The 17,906-nt window shown below is 46.4% G+C and overlaps 2 protein-coding genes across 6 annotated transcripts; one reads left to right on the top strand and one right to left on the bottom strand.

The window, feature by feature from the left end:
- Nucleotides 1–1,457: 1,457 nt before the first annotated feature.
- Nucleotides 1,458–17,534, top strand: LOC132244498 (uncharacterized). 4 transcript variants are annotated; one of them, XR_009455977.1, is made up of 4 exons: nucleotides 1,676–1,977; nucleotides 5,132–7,833; nucleotides 13,594–13,649; nucleotides 17,070–17,534. XR_009455977.1 is itself a non-coding variant. In XM_059715781.1 (2 exons), exon 2 carries the CDS (start codon nucleotides 5,195–5,197, stop codon nucleotides 6,497–6,499), a length of 1,305 nt encoding a protein of 434 aa, XP_059571764.1. In that variant the 5' UTR covers nucleotides 1,458–1,589; nucleotides 5,132–5,194; the 3' UTR covers nucleotides 6,500–7,843. The 4 variants fall into 4 exon arrangements, 2 of the variants coding, with proteins under 2 accessions (XP_059571764.1, XP_059571763.1); XR_009455978.1 differs by lacking the exon at nucleotides 17,070–17,534 and adding an exon at nucleotides 15,785–16,484; XM_059715781.1 differs by lacking the exons at nucleotides 1,676–1,977; nucleotides 13,594–13,649; nucleotides 17,070–17,534 and adding an exon at nucleotides 1,458–1,589 and having other exon boundaries at nucleotides 5,132–7,843.
- FBXW2 (F-box and WD repeat domain containing 2) lies at nucleotides 8,494–17,786 on the bottom strand. Of its 2 annotated transcripts, none has more exons than XM_059715775.1 (7): nucleotides 17,681–17,786; nucleotides 16,480–16,989; nucleotides 14,688–14,882; nucleotides 13,713–13,846; nucleotides 12,644–12,730; nucleotides 11,448–11,617; nucleotides 8,494–10,251 (listed from the first exon to the last, which is right to left on the bottom strand). In XM_059715775.1, exons 2-7 carry the CDS (start codon nucleotides 16,967–16,969, stop codon nucleotides 9,963–9,965), a joined length of 1,365 nt encoding a protein of 454 aa, XP_059571758.1. In that variant the 5' UTR covers nucleotides 16,970–16,989; nucleotides 17,681–17,786; the 3' UTR covers nucleotides 8,494–9,962. The 2 variants fall into 2 exon arrangements, with proteins under 2 accessions (XP_059571758.1, XP_059571759.1); XM_059715776.1 differs by having other exon boundaries at nucleotides 16,480–16,897; nucleotides 17,681–17,784.
- Nucleotides 17,787–17,906: the final 120 nt, after the last annotated feature.

Below are 17,906 nucleotides of genomic sequence, written 5' to 3' on the forward strand. Positions count from 1 at the left end.
GGTAGAGAATAATTAGGTTCACCTAAATATATATTTTAGTTGACTCTGTTTTTGACCCGTCTTGGCTTTTTCCTTCTGTTCTCGAATGCTTGCGTGTGTGTGAATAGCAGGTTGCCTTTGGAGGTGTACAAAAATTACTGCCTCTTTCTGGCTGCTCCCACGGAGGGTCCATGCACTTTTGCAGGCCTTAAAGAAAAAGGATCTGCCAGCTGGAGAAGAGAAGACTGAGAGGGAATTGGATAACAGTCTTCGGATACCTGAAGGTGATTAGAGAGGAGGAGATGGGCTTCTCTGTGGCAGTCGAGGACAGGACTAGAAGCAATGGCTTCAAGCCAGAGCAGAAGCATCTTAGGCTGGAGATTAGGAGGAACTGTTGGCCTAAGCGGGTGGTCACACATTGGAACAGGCTACCTTGAGAAACAGCGGAGTCTCCATCCATGGAAATGTTTAAGAGCAGGTTGGATAGACACTTGGCTGAAATAGTGAAGTCTGGGACCATTCTGCCTTGGGCAGGGGGCTGGACCAGATGACCCTGCGAGATCCCTTCTAGTCTTATTCCCCTATTGTCCTATGATCTATTTCCTGTTATGGCTTGACAGGCTCCCTTTCCATTTTCCCACCTGACCCCCATATTCTTCTGTATCAGGGTTATTAATGCAGCTGGAAACCTAACAAGCAGCAATTCCTGTGCACCAAGCTTTCCAGTTATTTTGTATGAACACTGATGTAAGAATTTACACGTGAGTTCATTCTCGCTATACAAAACACCTTGGTAACTGCTGGAAAGCACTGAGCTCAAGTGGAAGACACCACTGAAAGGAAGTTAGGGATCTTGATTTTTTTTTTTTTTTTTTTTTAAATAGTCAGGTCTCACCCATTCCAAAAACATTTTGAAATGTTCTCAGGTGTTTGTACCACTCGCATCAACCACACAAACACCCACATTAGCAATTCCATTGAGCCCATTAGTTGCCCAGATCCCAACCAAAAATCATTTGTAATGATCCCAGCCTCCTGTTATACCTGGATCACAGCAGGCAGAGAAGTTGTGCAGCTGGATCAGGCTGGAGTGTCCCTGTGAAGCTCCGTCTCCTGTGGAGGATTATGGCAGTGCAGGAGCCTGGCTCTGCTGCAAGAGGCGTCCAAGTCCAGCGCTGCTGCCAGTTCCCCGCTCCTGTGGGAGGCTGGCCTGGCAGCAGCCGAGCCACTGTGCCAGCTGGCAAAAGCAGCCTTCCAGCGCAGCCCAGGATGGAACAAGGTGTGATCTCTGTTCCCTGCAGGGGCGCGGAGGCAGGAGGGGAAATGGGGGCACTTAGATGTAAAAAGGAAAAGGTTTCACTGTGGCAAGGGTTAAAGATTAGAGCAGTTTGCAGAGAGATGGGCCTGCTGCTCTGGACCCAGGTGCTGGGGGAGGAAGGGCTGCATCTCTTGCCCGAATAAAAGAGCTGGAAAGGAAAACCAGCTATTACACTTCCAAGCTGGGGCAGGTCCTTCCAAAAGTCTTGGGGGAAGGAGGTGGGTGGAACGGCCTCGCCCTTTGCCCTGAGCAGTGGAAAAGGATTGCTCATGAAGACGCTTGATGACATCAGGTAAACTCCTAAAAAGCTATTTCAACCGAGGTGGTTGGGCTCTGTGGGAATAGGTTTGCCCTTGGCAGGATGGGATTCAAGGCCTGATAGGAGGCTTGTTGCCTTGCTTGGAAGAAGGAAAACTTGTTTGTATGGTGTGTGTCATTGCTAATAATCACATTAGGCAACCCCAGGTGCTTTAAATAAGCTGCTGTGGGTGTGGTCTGGTTTTGCTACCTCCAGACTTGCTATCCCTACCCATAGTTATCACACTGCCGCTTGAGTGATTTATTATTTTGGGCTAAATTTAAGCAAGGAACAGATGACTGACTAGATCCAGGTGAGCCAAAGAACCCCTGAAAGCCAGCAGGCCTCCCAAGCAACACCTTCCCGTTGCCTGCTCCGCAAGGTATTTGTGCCACGCTCCTGTTCTCCAGGGTTTGCTTCTTATGTGAAACGAACTTTAAAAGCTCTTGGTTGGTAGTAGTAGCCAGAAACAAAGCTGAGATGCATGTGATATGCTGACCATTTTGATTCTATTGCAATACGACCTCAGGGAGTATTATTCGTGTTGCAAGGATTGCAGCTACCTGGTGTTTTCAGCAAGCCAGGCTAGTTCAAGAAGACCTCTAGCAAGGGCACAAACAAGCGAAGGAGGCTGAACAGCTCAGAGTTGGGAGTGAGGCAACGGCTCCTTGGAAGTGCTGCAGGAATGCTTGGCCGGGCAACTTGTAGATGCTCTGGAGTCAGCGGCAGGTCCTGCCGAGCGACTGCAGGGGAGGGCAGGCAGGGTGCTCTGCTCCCTGCCCGGGGTGGTGGGGGACTGACCAAGCATGTCAGTAGCTATTGCTTGTAGGTGTGACCTTAGGTCCCAGTGCCAGCAAAAAGGGGGGTGTTTCTGAGGCCAAAGTGGTCTGATCCCAGTGGGGGTACTGGAAGAGCAGGGACATTCCTACCTGGGTCAGTCTCATTCCCTCCTACTGAGCCATCCTGCCAAAGGGCAGGCAGTGCCTGCAGCTGGATTATAAACTATGGAAACTGGGGGCCATTTTGAGTGGCACCAGATTTTGACTATAAGGGCTAACTTTTTCATGATTGAACAAATTAGCTGACAATTAAGCAAAATTAATCATTAGCTTTCACTATCTGAAAGGGAGAAGGGGAGCTAGCAGCTAGTGCTGTTAGCTGCAGGGACCTGGCAAAAGATAAACAAGCAACATTAATTTTAATTTTCCCCCCCTTTTTTTAAACTCCAAAACTAATGGATAATTAATGAGCTGATAATCCTCAAAGAATCCAGGTTTGCTTGTGGGCTAGAGACGCTCTGTGAGGCTGGTCTCTGCTTAAATTGGGAATGGTCTAACCCTCCTTCATTATGCTGGCCCGACTGCAACACTTCGCTTTTAGGTCCCAGCGTTATGTGCCTGAGCTTCCCCTGCGGTAGTAGAGGAATTGGCCCCTCCACCGTGGTGATGCAGAAGGGGCTGCGTCCACGTCGGGCCCTGAGATGGAGCGGACGCTGGCACGTGCCTGGGAGGAGCGGCCCAGCCCACCTGTCTTGTGCTTGGGACTGCTTAAACCTAGCCCCGGGGGAAGCTCCTGTGGCCCCGACTCTGGGACTGGGCCCTTGGGCCTTACAGGGACTTTGTATTTAAAGCATTTTGAGAACATGTGCTGTGAGGGCACTGACGCAAAGGCACTCCCTGAAGATGCCAAGATAAAAAGGCAGAGGAATATATTGGTCGTGGAGAGGACAGGAAACTGAAAACGTCCTGAATCCGTGTGGACCCCCACCAGCATTCGCTGCTGTGGACAATACAGCTCTTAACTCAGTATTTGCTTACTCTCGCCTCATGCGCGAGACCGCCCAGACGCAGGGTGCCTGACAGTGTTGCCTCTTGTTGCGGGGCTCTGCAGCTCTGACATGGCAGGAGGCCCCCCCTGCCATGGGCAGGAAAGCCCATGATGATCTGCTTAGGTCCCTTCTGACCCTGCCAACTATGAAACTACGTGCTTCATTTTGGCTTTCCACGTCCATGCGTACAAGGACAGTCTCCTAGTGCCACCTCCTCGTGGGGGCTGATGGAAGGGTAGTGGTAGTGATGGTGTGTCCAAGGGCATGGGCGGTCTGACTGCTGAAGCCTTGTTCTGTGCCTGTCCTCAGAGAAGCATGGTTTGGGATATGGTTATTGATGTAACTACATCTTTGCAGTCCTGCTAATGGCTGTGAAGTCAGGGCAGAGGCCTTCATCTTGTACCAGAAACACACTGGGAGCCAGAGGAGAGGCTGGAGCACAGCGCACACTCCCAAAGCCCTTCCCATGGGGGAAGGGGGCTGCTGGGTTCTGCGTGACCTGGAGCACTGTATCCACAGCTGTTCCCAGCTGCAGTGAATTGTGATCATCTGGTGTGGAGGTGAGGTATGCATTGAATGCTGGCAAGATGTTCCTTCAGGAGAAGTCTTGAGCAAGCTTAGAGATAGAAGGAGTCAAACTTCTGGCTTTTGTCACTGTTTGACACCGACTGTGTGCGCACAGGTATAACTGCCTCCTTAGGACAGTTTCCATTACTACAGTACCTGAGTGCATGGCCATTTTAAGGCAGACAAGGTTCTTTGGGTAAATCTGATATAGCTTATTAGACCACCTAAAATAGTTGGAAAAATTCTTCTTTGCAAGATTTCAGGTACAAACATGCTTTTTCAGGCAGAGGAAGGGTCTGCAGTTGTTCTGTGCTCTCCTGGATGGGAAGAGCACAAAACAACTGCAGACAGCCACTCTGCTTGAAGAAGGGTATTTGTACCTGAAAGCTTGCAAAACAGAATTTTTCCAACTATTTAAGCTGGTTTAATAAAAGGTATTGGATTTACCCAAAGAACCTTGTCTACCTATGTCCTTAGACCAACATGGCTATGACCTACACACCTGGCTATTTTAGTGCGTTTTTTCCTCACACCAGGTAGGGAAGTGCGCTACTCATGCTCACTTGATGCATCTAGAGGAACTCAGCCTATTGCTCTACTTCAACCAAGTTTTCTCTGCCGTCTTACCTTAAGGATTTCCCTCTGCCAGACTGTGCCTTTGGCACAGTGGGGGACCCCCTCTGCAGTGGGAAAGCCACCATCTGCCCAAGGCCTGCAGGTACAGTGGAAGCCCAAATGTCTGCCCTATCATCACTCACTAGGACACAGAAGATCCAACCCAGTCCTCCTCTTAGCAGCTGTGGTGAATGAGAGTCACAAAAAGGAAGCACTAGAACAAGGGATTGCTAGGAACTTTAGGACCGCTCTTCTTGCCCAGTTTTTACAGGGTTACAAGTGTGTATTGCAACTAGAAGCTTTAGTTAAATACACAGGAGGTGATTGCTCAATGCATTAAAAAGGGACCATTCCTCCTGTTTGGGGGAGAGCTTCTAGACATGCACAAGTCTGTGTCCAGGCCAGTGTGTGGCCCCCTGGCTCAGAGCAGACAGGAGGACTGAGAGCGCAGGAAGCCAGATACCACCTAGACATGGGAGACAGAACTGGGATCCCATCTGGTTTCTCACATTGTCCTTTCTTGCAGGCGTGGCTGTGCAGGGCTGCCAAGGAGCTGACTTCATTCACAGGGAACTGACATCAGTCCGAGATGTTCTTCTGCGGGAGGAATTTGTATCTCCCTGCTGCTGCCTGCATCCTTACCTTCATCTCCGTGGTTATGCTGTCTTACCTAAGTACACCAAGACACTCTGCCATCCCAAAAATAATACAAGGCAGCAACTGTAGAGGACGCACTGTCAACAGCACGATCACAGCCTTGGAGGATAACAGAACCTTTATCGTAGCCCCGTACTTTGATAACAGAGAGAGCAAAATCACCCGAGTGATTGGGATTGTTCACCATGAGGAGGTGACGGCACTTTACTGCTGGTTCTGCTGCCAGCCCGAAGGGGAAATACACGTATCTAGGGGACACATTGATGTCCATTTGGATCGATTTGACTTCCCGTACGGTGCAGCAGACCTGCTCTGTGCAGAACCCCCCACCTGTGATCCGAGCTATGTGTCGATTCACTCATTCTCTAATGGAAATATTGAACAGCTGCCCAGATTTGAAATAAAGAACCGCAAGCCTGAGCCCTTTTCTGCTGACTTCACCGTGTGCATCTCAACCATGTTTGGAAACTACAACAATGTCTTACAGTTTATACAGAGCATGGAGATGTACAAAATTCTTGGGGCCCAGAGAGTGGTGATCTATAAGAACAGCTGCAGCCCCCTGATGGAGCATGTCCTGGCCTTCTACATTGCAGAAGGGACCGCCGAGGTCATTCCCTGGCCCATCACCTCCCACCTCAAGGTGTCTCCTCACTGGCGCTTCCCGAAGGATGGGACGCACATCGGTTACTACGGACAAATCACCGCTCTCAATGACTGCGTGTATCGCAACATGTACCGGAGCAGGTTTGTGCTGCTCAATGATATCGATGAGATTATTCTGCCCGCGAAGCACCCGGATTGGAAAACCATGATGAGGAGTCTTCAGGAGCAGAATCCAGAAACGGGCGTTTTCCTCTTTGAGAATCACATCTTCCCCAGCACCGTGTTCACTGCCACCTCCACGGACCAGATGGACACTTCATCGTGGCATGCTGTGCCCGGAGTGAACATACTGCAGCATATGCACAGGGAGCCTGACCGGAAAGATGTCATCAACCCTAGGAAAATGATAGTTAATCCAAGGAAGGTGATTCAGACTTCAGTCCACTCTGTCCTGAGGGCCTACACTGACAGTGTGAAAGTTCCTTTGGAGGTTGCCCTTGTCTACCACTGCCGGGGACCGCTGCAAGGGCAGCTTCCCAGAGAATCGCTGATTCGGGATACGACGCTCTGGAAATACAACTCCTCCTTAATCTTGAATGTTAACAATGTGCTACTGCAAACTGTGTTTTAGGGCAACACTATAGCTATGGTAGAAAAGCTGCTAGATTCCTAAGGGACAGGTAGGAACCACTATGATAATAGATAACTACATGTAAAGATTTCCATGCAGATCTGCCAGAACAGTCCCTGAACATACCAGGTATAGGGAAATGCATTTTAACCATGACCTAAATTTGTGGTAACTGTTTACAATACACAATAAAATATGAAACCATAGTAAAGAATATTTCAATGAGTTCTCTAATACGATAAATACTAAGACACCTGGTATAGTGAGGAAGAGGCAGACATGGTCTTGCAGCTCCATACGCTTGCAGCTGTTGAAAGGTACTGAATTGCGACATACACTTATGGCTCCATCATGACATATCTGCAAATCTCTATCTGTGATGGCTAAAGAGCAAATGGATGGAGTTTGTGGTGCTCAGTATGGACAAATGTTCCTTTGAAGGTGGTTACTACGCCCAGGCTTAGATAGCAGCCACCCTGGCAATAAAAGAAGGAACTCTGCAAGTAAGGCTCAGATCACAGAAGCTGAGGATGCAAGCAGAGAAAGCAATGCACTTGCAAGACCTGGCATTTCTTTTTGCTACACAGGCTTTGCAGTAGAGTGGCAGCCAGTTGATGACGCTGAAATCAGGCACAGGGAATGGAGGCTATTCTGAAAACACCAAAGCTGGATTTGTTTCCAGTAAACTTGTTCCAGTTATAAATTTGGGTCAACTGATTATCATGTAAACTTTCCAAACATTTTCAAGCATGGGTTGAATTATAACTACAGTAATTTAGCTACTAACATCTGTGCTGCCAAATAATTCCTAGTTTGCATTTAAAAACCTGTGGAAAAAATATCCAAATTTGATTTTTCATATCAAAATAAGAGTAGAAAGTTAAGAGAAGTGTGAAAGTAACAAAGCCCATGTTTATTCTTGCAAACAGCAGCATTTGTACAAATGCTGGTCGCTATGTTTTGTTACACTAAAAATACTTCACTTTGTTTGAATAAGCAATAAAAAACCCCAAACAGGCCGTGGATGAAGGTGTGAAGGGGGATATAATCTGAAAGTTAGAAGGCAGGCTTTCAGGGTGGCCACCCACAGCTGCTCTGAATTACTTAAGAGGAGAGGGTTGATTTTTTTTAAAAGCTGCTCAGTTATAAAGGCTGATAAGGGAGGAGGCTCATGTTAGCAGAGTGAAGACTGTTCTTAGCTGGAAGAAAGCAGAGGCTCTTGACTGCTTATCGTGTAATTTTCCACAATCTTGAATCCTTTCAACTTGGATTGTTCTTTCATTTGCCAAAATCAGACATGAGGTGGATACCAGGTCTTGTTCTTTGTAAACTGGGTAAGTTCTATTTTGTTGCTGCTTTACTTCCAAGTTGAACTGCATGATAAATCTCTCTACCTGGCAGGCAACCCTCTTAAAATTCAACTATACCCAGACTTTTCCTTGTACATACATTTGACTCTGCCTCCCTTGCCACTTATCTAAAGGTGACCGAGTCAAAAGCTAAATGGAAACTTTCCTAGCCTGAGTGGCAGTTGTCAGCTGCCTGGAAAACAATCCATTGGCTGCATCTCTGGTGTCCCCCCTTAAGGATCTTTTAATTATGCTACACTTTGATAACTTACAGTAGTCACTTCATCCATGACTTGCATTTGTTTGTCCTGTGGCAGTGTCATGCTCATTGGTTCCACCTGTCACTTACAGGTACTCTGCTCTTTCTTGACTGAAGGTGTAACTTCTCCATGAGAAAGGTGGGTATCCTAGTGGTTAGGGCTGCACTCTAGACCTCAGATCCCTTGCATGACCTTTGCCAGATCAGTTAACTATCTCAGAAAAATCTGGCCTTAAATGCCTAATTTCTACTGATGTTTTTGTACAAGAATACTTCCTAGAATCTGTAGCTCATTCCTTGTCCACAACCCTGGGGTAGGGAGGGATCATCATGTTAAGATAATGGGGAATATTGAGTGTCTTAAATAAAGAACAGAGTCATCAATCTTCAAGCAACCTTATATTTAGAAGTTGTGTAAAAATAGACACTAGGGGGGCAACTTTATTTTCCAAATGTAAAAATGCACTTCTAAAGTGAGTCATGTTGTGATGGATACAGTTTTTAAATACAAGTCAGGTTCAGTGATAGTACTTGTGATGGATGCTTACTATTAAATATTTACTAAATCTTCTCTCTATCTTAGTCAAGTCTAGTGAAGCTGGTCATATCAGACTACAATAGAGCTATTGCCAATTCTATCCTTTAAATTTTAAAACTCCTTTTTCAAGGGCTTATGTTCATGGTATCACAGTTTTGGCTCCCACTTTCCAATCTAGTTGGAACAGGTAGTTCCATACCCACTAGCATATGACCGTTACTTCGCAAGGGAAGCCAATTTTTGGATACTATCTGCTCAATGTAGGAGTTCAAATCCAGTAGCCCATGGGTTAAGGGTGACCTTGTTCCCTTCCATTATTTTTTTTCCTAAATCCCTGGAGCACACTGTGCTCTGACCCTCAGCCTGTAGAAAAACATTAACAGTGCATTGCTGATAAAGCCATGCAGGGCGGACTTCTAGAGTTGTACAAGCATTCCATGTTTCAGTCTCTGAAAGAAGACCAAGACATTGCCCAGCATGTTCATTCAATAGTAGTACAATGGGACAAACATTAAACCAGCAAGATGGTTTTATTCACATTGTGCTGTCAACTTAGTGTCCACGGAAAGACTGTTTGCTTCTGTCCCAACTTGACTTCAAAAAGAGAAGTGTAATAGACACCAGCCACAAATTCTCCAGTTCACATCTGACAACTATTAGGTCAAATAATAACAGAGAACGTGGCTCAGTCTGACCCAGGGATAGGAGTATCACCTCCACACAGCCTCAGAGAGGCTGCTGGTGTCATCCAGAAGTAATCTAACAATGCTTAAAAAACTCCACCTCATTTCTTGATTCCACGGAGTCATGGTTTAAAGCTCTGATAAGGAAAAGTCAATGTCACTAAGAAGATAATATTCAAAGGGCCATTTTGGTTTCATTTGAGGGAACTGTGCGGTTGTGCACTGCTGACCAGCCTTTGCTGCTGCATATACGAGACTAGAGTGCCAAGATAACATCATCTCCTTTGTTTCATCCAAAAAATAGGGCAGAAGTCTGAGAGCAAGTACTTTATCAATGTAGACCTGATCAATAGATTTGAGTGATTTTTAACCTTTATCATCCTATACTTCAGAGCCCAAATATAGATACTTAAACATGAGTACAGACAAAATTCAGTGGTGAATATTGCTAGCATGCTGTGTTGCATTATGTCAAAGAAACCCTTGAAAAATGCCCTAAAAATAAAAGGTAAATGATTGTGCATTGCATGATGATACCATTAGGTGTGCAACTTTGGTTCATGCAAAGTCTTCTGTCATGGACAAACTGCTGATAGTTCAAGGATTCATGAAGATCCTGGCATATGCCATCTCTTCAGCCATGTTCTTTCCATAATACCAAATGAATACTGTGGTCTGGCATACTGGTGGCAAAAACCAGGCCCATGTCATTTTGACCATCTAGTCCATTTAGCCAGGAGATTTCACCAGCCAAGAAGCTGGAACCTCTCTTTGACTTTCGATATTCTGGCAGAGGCCAGCGGCTAATCAGTTTTTCTGTCCTCAAATCCATTATATACAGGTATCTGTTATCAAACAGCAGGGCAAATATCTCTCCAAAGCCCAGCAAGGACACGTTTGCAAGGTCAGGAGGCTTGATAACCCTGGGGAGGGAAAAACAAGCATTTATCTCATTGTACAGTAGCAAGCCTGCCTTGCATGAAACTGCACTTCCTACACACAAGTGTAAAGGGAACGAAAACATCTAAAGCAGGGGTAGGCAACCTGTTCTGTCTATAGGCTGGAATGACCCATCCCAGGACACAGTACGGCAGGCAGGTACTAGGACCATCTGCAGCTGCCATTAGTCTCCTGTGTCCAAGCGAGATCACCTACCACCAAATGCTGGCAAAGTCACACATCTGTTTGCAGGATCCAAACGTTCCATGGACTGTGGGCTGCCAACCCCTGATCTAAAGAAACTGGTCTGACCACTGGTCTGATCCAGTATGGCATTTCTTATGTTCTCATATTGATTTTCTAGGTGGATGCACAGTATTAGTGTCCAAATTTAGACCTTAGGATAAATCCAAACTACATCTTGCTGGAAGTCTACTACCCATCCAGAAAATCTACTATGTAATCTGAAGTTGCCATGGCTCAACTGTCGTTCAGATTAAAGGGCACAAACTACCCGGAGTACTTGTATTTGAAATAAGGAAGAAAAGCACAGCATAGATTTATCGCATGATCACTGTGCTATCTTGCAAAAGTCAAACCTGAGAACATAATGCCCCCACATGACCATGGGCAGAAATACAGCTCATTTGTAACAAATGTTTAGTTTGGAGTGTCAACATGAACCACCTAAAGTGTGAGGTGGTTCAAAGTAAAATTATTCCTTTACTTGTTACTAACACCCAAGACTATATACGACAGTCTCTATACATTCTTATACTACTAGAGGACTTCTTCATGTGGCCAGGCGAGTTGCTACAAACCAACAAAGTACTACCGTTCTTTCCCATGTGAACTTGCGTCAGCTACCAAGTCTTTTTTTCAAAACTAAACGGTAAGTGATTTTGGTTGAAAAACCATTCCAGGTGTGAAAGGGTAGTAGAGTCCTGGTGCCAAGATAAAAACTAATAATACATTTATGTAGCAATACCAACTTCAGCTTAGCAGTTTTCGTCCTAGTTTAACTAAAAGTGCACATTTGAAGAACTTTCATCAGGGTTGTTAGTTATGTAGCTGATGTATAAGGTATTATGTGCATCTCAAAAGCTATATAGGTAGTCTTGCTTGTTATCTTTCAATACTAAACTTCATGTACATGTTTGTCTCAAACTGAAACTTTTACCTGAGAATATCATAGCTGGCAAAGTCCCATTGGTACAATCCTAGAGCTGAACTGCACACAATGTATTTGCCATCGAAGTGCAGTCGGGGCTGCAGTGAAATGCTGCGATCTTCAGACACTGACAGGGTTTTTAAGCATTTGCAATTTATTTCCCTTCCAATAGGCCAAATCTACAATCAAAAACAAAACAGCACGTCAGACTGCAAAGGGCACAGGGATCATTTGGCCCATGCTGATAAAGTGGACACTCTGAACCAGGAACAGTTAGTGAATTTAGACTAGTTATACATATTTTCAGAATTATCTTCTGGAACTAAAGCTCCTGACTAGACAGCACCAAATACCATGAGACTCTGATCAGCTGGCTCTTCAGTTAACAGAAAATGTTATCAAAGTCTGTGGCATTTGTGTTTCACCAAATGCCTCGAATCAGTCTTTCCTGCAATCAGGAATATGGCAACACAGGTGTCATCTATCTCTATCAAGCATGGTACAAATACTGTAGTATTTTTCTTTTGAAGTGCTGTGTGTTATCACAATTCAAACAGAGGTGTGGTTAAGTTGTGGCTCTTTCGTTAACAGTGGATCCTCATGACCATCAGGACAGTGTTATTAACCAAGTAATTTCAGATTTTTTTGCATTTTCAGAGGGGCTTGCTCTGCAATATTGATACAGTATGCCTTACTGAAGTCTTTTTTATGTCAGAGGATTTTATTTATATTGCCCCTTTGTGTTCAGATAAAGTGAACATGAGCAACAACATGTTTTTCATCAAAAATCTGTCTTAGCCATTTAATTTTGTATTGCAGTAGTAGTTCCAATAAGCACATGAACACTGTGCAACCTCAGACCACTTAGAGTCCTCCACCTCTCATAAATGCTTGCATACGTCCTTTGCTTGAGGGAGTAGGGACACTGGGCAACCACTGCCTGTGCTTGCTCTTTTGCCCTACTGCACACCAGGGCTGCCACTCAAGCAAGCCCAGCCATCCCTGTACTAGTAACTTATTTTGGTCCAAATGTGTGAAGAAAAACATCTGTTAGCCATTAGAGGCATTTGTCTTGAATACGTGTTCGCAGAGTATGCAGAGGGTACGAAGAAGTCAGCATGCTTTAGCAGCTCCAGTAGATGCCCTAGGTGTATAAAGCATTCTATGCCCCTTTGTCATGATATGCATTTAGACAAAGTACATACCTTGATTTCATATTTATCTGCACTCAGAAGAATATAATCCCCTGGACTATGCATGAGAGATTTGACCTTGCACTTCTGCAAAACCACCTACAATTGAAAAAAAAATTAAATGGGACTAAAATTCATACAACGGGTATTTTGATGGCAAATTACCTACCCAAATCTAGTCTTAAATTTTCTCTTGTATATATTTCAGTTTTTCAGTTACTTGGTATGTCACTTGTTGCTTTGGAGAGCAAGTGCTCTTAAGGAAGAACACTTAGGGTATGCTCATACTGCAGTCACAGCAGTTAGTGCAGCATAGTGTAGAAAGGCACTAACTTCTTGGCAGTGTAAGTCAGCCTAGACTGAGCTCTGTGCTACTGCAGTTAGACTTCTATCAACGCCAGGCAGTAAAATTAGGTTTAAAGCTAGTGTGCATCTACCCTGCACAGCAGAAACCTTTGTGACGGCAGTGTAGGAGTACCATTAGTCAAGACACAGAAACTGAACACCACACTATTCCTGTTCCCTCTGCTAACAACTCACTGTGCCAGACATCCCACTTACGTTAGACATCAGCCCAGAAACCCCTTGAACAGCAAAGGACAGAGTTTGGCATTTCTGTATCCCCATATGAGGGCATTTTGTTCACTTTCCTTTTTACTTTTTTTTTCATTGTATTTTTTTGGTGTGCCAGTCACAAAAAAGCCGCACTAAATAAGATCACTGGCTCTTTTGTTGTACTTACACCTTAAAAGTGGCTTGGATTCACTACCTTGCACTTGTTCTTTGTACCAAACCCTGACACATAACATCACTCTATTCACTCTGCAATAGGAACTGCATGTTTAAGGGGAAGGTTCCAGTATAGCTGTGCAAGTGCCTCTTCTGCTGAACAGTTATTTGATAATATCAGTGTTCGTTGATGGACCATAACCCACAAACCTTATGCTATCTCTTCTCTGCAGGGCTACAAACAGTCCACATACCTCTATGAAAGCATAATGCTTGAGACACGGTACAGGTATGTAACAAATTTATTTCACAAATGCTTTCCAAAATACTGTTAAAATCAATCCAACCCTACCTTTGTGACCCATTCTGTGTGTCCAGTAAGTGTATTCAGGCACGTTCCTGTTGATAAGGCCCATACTTTCACAGTGAAATCTGCCGAGCCACTGACCAGAATATCAAGTTCATCATTGTAATCCACACTAAAAACTACAAGCAAAAAGGATTTGATTTAAGTAGCACTAGTGTCCACATAGCCCATCACTATAGAGGGGACATCTGATAGCTAGGCCAAGACTAGTAACCTCAACCTTTGAATATCATCATAGATCTAATAGTTATATTAAACTTGCATACAGAAATGTTATTTTGGTCCCCAAAAGCTTGTATCACAAGGTTACTCATTCTTGTACAAAGCCTGTAGCCTCTCTCAACCTGTTTGTCGCACGATTAATCTATGCATGAAAGTAAACCTAGTCAGGCAGTTCCATTTGCAGGTGGTCCAGAACCTTGCTCCAAATTCCAGACACCCTATGACTCAGGGACAAACCATGGTCCTATTTCCCAGCTCAAATAACTAACCTGTACATAGGAGAGGCTCTAGAGTTGGGGAGAAGGAAGTCTCCAGCTGGGAAGGGGGGTGTTAAAGAAAAAAAACTGGTGGCTTTCCCACAGAACCTACTGCACGCTGTGACATATGGAGCTTACAGTGGAATGTGTTGCCTGTCATGCTGGGTTTCCACTACTGGAGTAGACACCAACTATTTAGTTATTTTGCTAGAACAGCACAAGGTGCATCATGCCCATGGCCCAGCATGGCTAAGCCTTGACTTTGCCAAGGAGAGGTGCCAGAGCAGCATCCCTATTTCCAAGTCTATTTTGGCAGTGTTTTACCCCAAAAGAGCCAAGATGGAAAGCAATCCAAAATACTGAATTAACAGGCTTAGAGCAGAAATAAAGGGCTCGCTATGCAATGGTCTAGGACTCTAGGTGAAAACATGACTTCAAGCCTAATTTGACTGGTGGATTTCAGTTGGAGAGCTTGACATACCTGCACCCGTGTGCCCTCTGAAGTGCTGCGTCTTGGCCCCTGAGCTCCATTCCCAACAGGCTACCGTGTTATCAAAGGATCCTGTCACAAGCTTTTGTTCATCAAACTTCACTGCAGCACAAGTGTGTGTCTGGATGCCATATATGCACTGCCCTGTGCTCACGTCCCACAGCTTTGCAGACAAGTCATCTGAACCTAGAATTTGAAAGAACAGGCTAGGGGGCAGCATGGAACTGGCATCTCTTCCCCATTATAAAATTGGGTTTCACCCAGTTACATCTTAAATGTCATGTTTTTTGACCAAGTAAGTAGCTGCTCTACCTTGCCTAAGTGGGAGAGTAAACATTCTGTTTTCAGTTGGGTTGCTGGGTGCCTGGCCTCCCAGCATCCTACATCCACTTCTTTAACACAACTTCCAGAAAGTCCTGTCCCAGTTGAGAGCAAACCCTCCTATATGCCAATGTCTTCTGGAAGTGCACAGGGATGTTCTGGAATTGAATAGACTGATTGAACAGGCATAGCTTTGGAAAGCTCCAGACTCTGTTGCACTCTGAAGCAGCTAGGACTTTTAGTTCCACTTCAAATAGGAAAGAGGCATCCAATCCTTTTGAAAGGGAAGATGGAAGTGGTAGTTAGCCATCCTCAGCCTAGCTCCTTCCTTTTCACCTGCCAATTCCAATTCCCTCCCCGTCTTCTCCAAAAATACCTCAGCCAACCTACACTGTCTGCTGACCTACCTGTTTTGGAGAGCCAAACAAAACTCTGGAGCCTACTACATCCGTTTTCAACACTAATTGCTTCAGAGGAAAACAACGTGCTCCTCCTCTTCATCACTTTTAGTTCTGCTGGCTAAGGTAGTGAAAGACTAGACCAGAGAAGAGAACCAAAGCTACTGTGGCAATTTTCATGTACCGATCAAACCCAGAAGTAGGGTCAGTCCTCCCAACTTATTTGACTAGTGTCACACTTGTTATGGTTCATAACATTAAAGAGTAAGCGACAATTATAGCAATGGGTTTCTGAATTGCTGCTGGGAACATTTCTTTGCTGCATGCTCTAGCAGTAAATGTTAACCTCCTTACTCTTCACTCTTGTAGTTATGTATCTAATATAGGAACAAATGAAACAGGAATTGGTTCCGATCTTCCTACAGAAATGCAGCTCGACATTCTGAGATGCTTTTGCTAAATTCCTTCATTTTGTGGCTGCAGTCTTTATGAAGGAAGGGGCAGGCAGCACCACCAGGGAGTGATACAGGCAAGCAGTCACGGTAAGTAGTTTATAAGCCTTGAAACAGACATTTAAGGTACTCAGAGGACTGCACTGGCCTACAGACATAACGCACATCATAACAGTTTGCCATGTTCCACTGTGTGAAGCAGACCATCCTCCACCCTGCCCCCTTTATGGTGACTGTATGTTATAAACACCAACTGGTTAACTTGAGCAAAGCACCTGAACGGGGACAGCATTCCCTTTCTGTGGGGTAGAACAGCACTTTTGTATTCCTGAATGCAGTTGCCATTTCCAAGCACTGTACGCAGTTCTGTTAGTTTTACCCTCTTGCTGAACATAATTACAAGGGCATTAAATCTCCTTGCTCCTTTTTACTGAAGGGACCGGTAAACTTAGAGATGCCTCCATGATCGTTGTGGATACCTTTACGCAACTTACTTTACACCAATGGTGTTGTTTTAGGTTGGATAAAGCACATCATACTGCTGTGAAGTAAATGGCAAGCTGGGGAAAATGAGAAATACTTAAGCATCATAAAATATCCAGAGGTTCCTACCTGTACAAAGAAGTCCATCTTTATAGTAAAGTGCATATACTCTGGCACTATGTCCAATTAAAGAGGAGGTCTCAAAGGCTTCATGGTCCTTCAGTTGCTTCATCCTTAAAATAGCCTTCAAGTAAACCTTCTTCCAGTGCAGAGGGTCCTGAACAGAGTCATCGATCTGCCAGCCCAGATTCTTACAAGCTGTCTGCCACACCTCTGTACAGGCACTTATAACCTTGTTCCACTGCTTAGAGACGAGGCAACATGTGAGTAAGGTCTGAGGATCGAGCCATTTTAGCAAATAAAAACTGAGTTCCAGCGGAAGCAGTTTGAGGAAGTCCCTCTTGAGGAGGATCTCTAGGTTATTGGAGAGGTGCCTGAGCTGGACTGCTCCACTCAGGCTAATCAGGTGATCCAGAGTTTCATTTTTCTGCAAGTCCGTCAGAGAAAGAAATGCAACAGAAATGTTATCAAGCCATGCTTCAAAGTCCTTTTTCTCCATAAGGTTATGGAAAAATCTACCTGTGGTACATCAAAATAGCGTATTAGTTCTATTCAAAAAGAAAATGTCATCATCTCATCTCTACATTTTGGTTTATCAGCACTCTCAGGCCCAACGCTGACCGTCCGAGTTAACTATACTGTCACGTCTTCAACACCTGCAGCGTCACGGGGGAGATTGCGTGTCGGCTGTCTCGCCAAGGACAGCAGCCACCGCACCGGCGGGGACGAGGCATCAGCGCTGCTGCAGCACTGAGCGCCAGTCCCGCCGCGCGGCCCAAAGCCCACCCCGGCCGTACGAACCGTGGCCCGAGGCCTGCTCAGAGCCGCCGCACCAGAGGCAGGTGTCGGCGTGCGCTCGCGACTCGGTCCGCGCTGCCGCTCCCTCCCTCCCTCCCTCCTTCGCTCGCACGAGCGGGAGGAGAAGCGCAGTGCTGGGGCGCGGGAGGGGGGCGGAGCGGGCCGGGCTGAAACACCCCCAGCTGCGCGCCCTCCGCCGCTCTGGGCCCAGGGCCCGGGGACTGCCGAGGCCTCGTCCCGTCCCAGGCGCTCGCGTGCCCCGCTGCAGGCCCGTGCCCTGCGGGACCCCAGCGCCGGGACCGCGCGGCAAGGGCCCGGCAGGCAGCGCCGTGCTCAAGGCCGCCTGGCGCGGCCCCACACGTGCCCCGCGGAGCGCTCCCCTCCCGGCCCGGGGCGCGCCCCGGGCACCGACCTCAGGCAGGCGCGGCGGCGCGGGGCGGGCCGCGGCCTGGGCTGTGGTGGGGGCGGCGCGGGGCGCGGCGCGGGGCAGCCCGCACGCCCATGGCCCCGCTCGTCCCGGCCGCCCTGCAGCCCCGCAGCTTCCGGCGCGCACCGCCACGTCATCGCACCGCGCCCGGCCCCGCCCCGCCCCGCCCCGGTTAAAGGGGCCGCACGGCGACACCCGGCGGGGGCGGTGC

The sequence above is a fragment of the Alligator mississippiensis genome, chromosome 12 (genome assembly GCF_030867095.1).
Source record: "Alligator mississippiensis isolate rAllMis1 chromosome 12, rAllMis1, whole genome shotgun sequence".
In the NCBI taxonomy this organism is placed as follows: domain Eukaryota; kingdom Metazoa; phylum Chordata; order Crocodylia; family Alligatoridae; genus Alligator; species Alligator mississippiensis.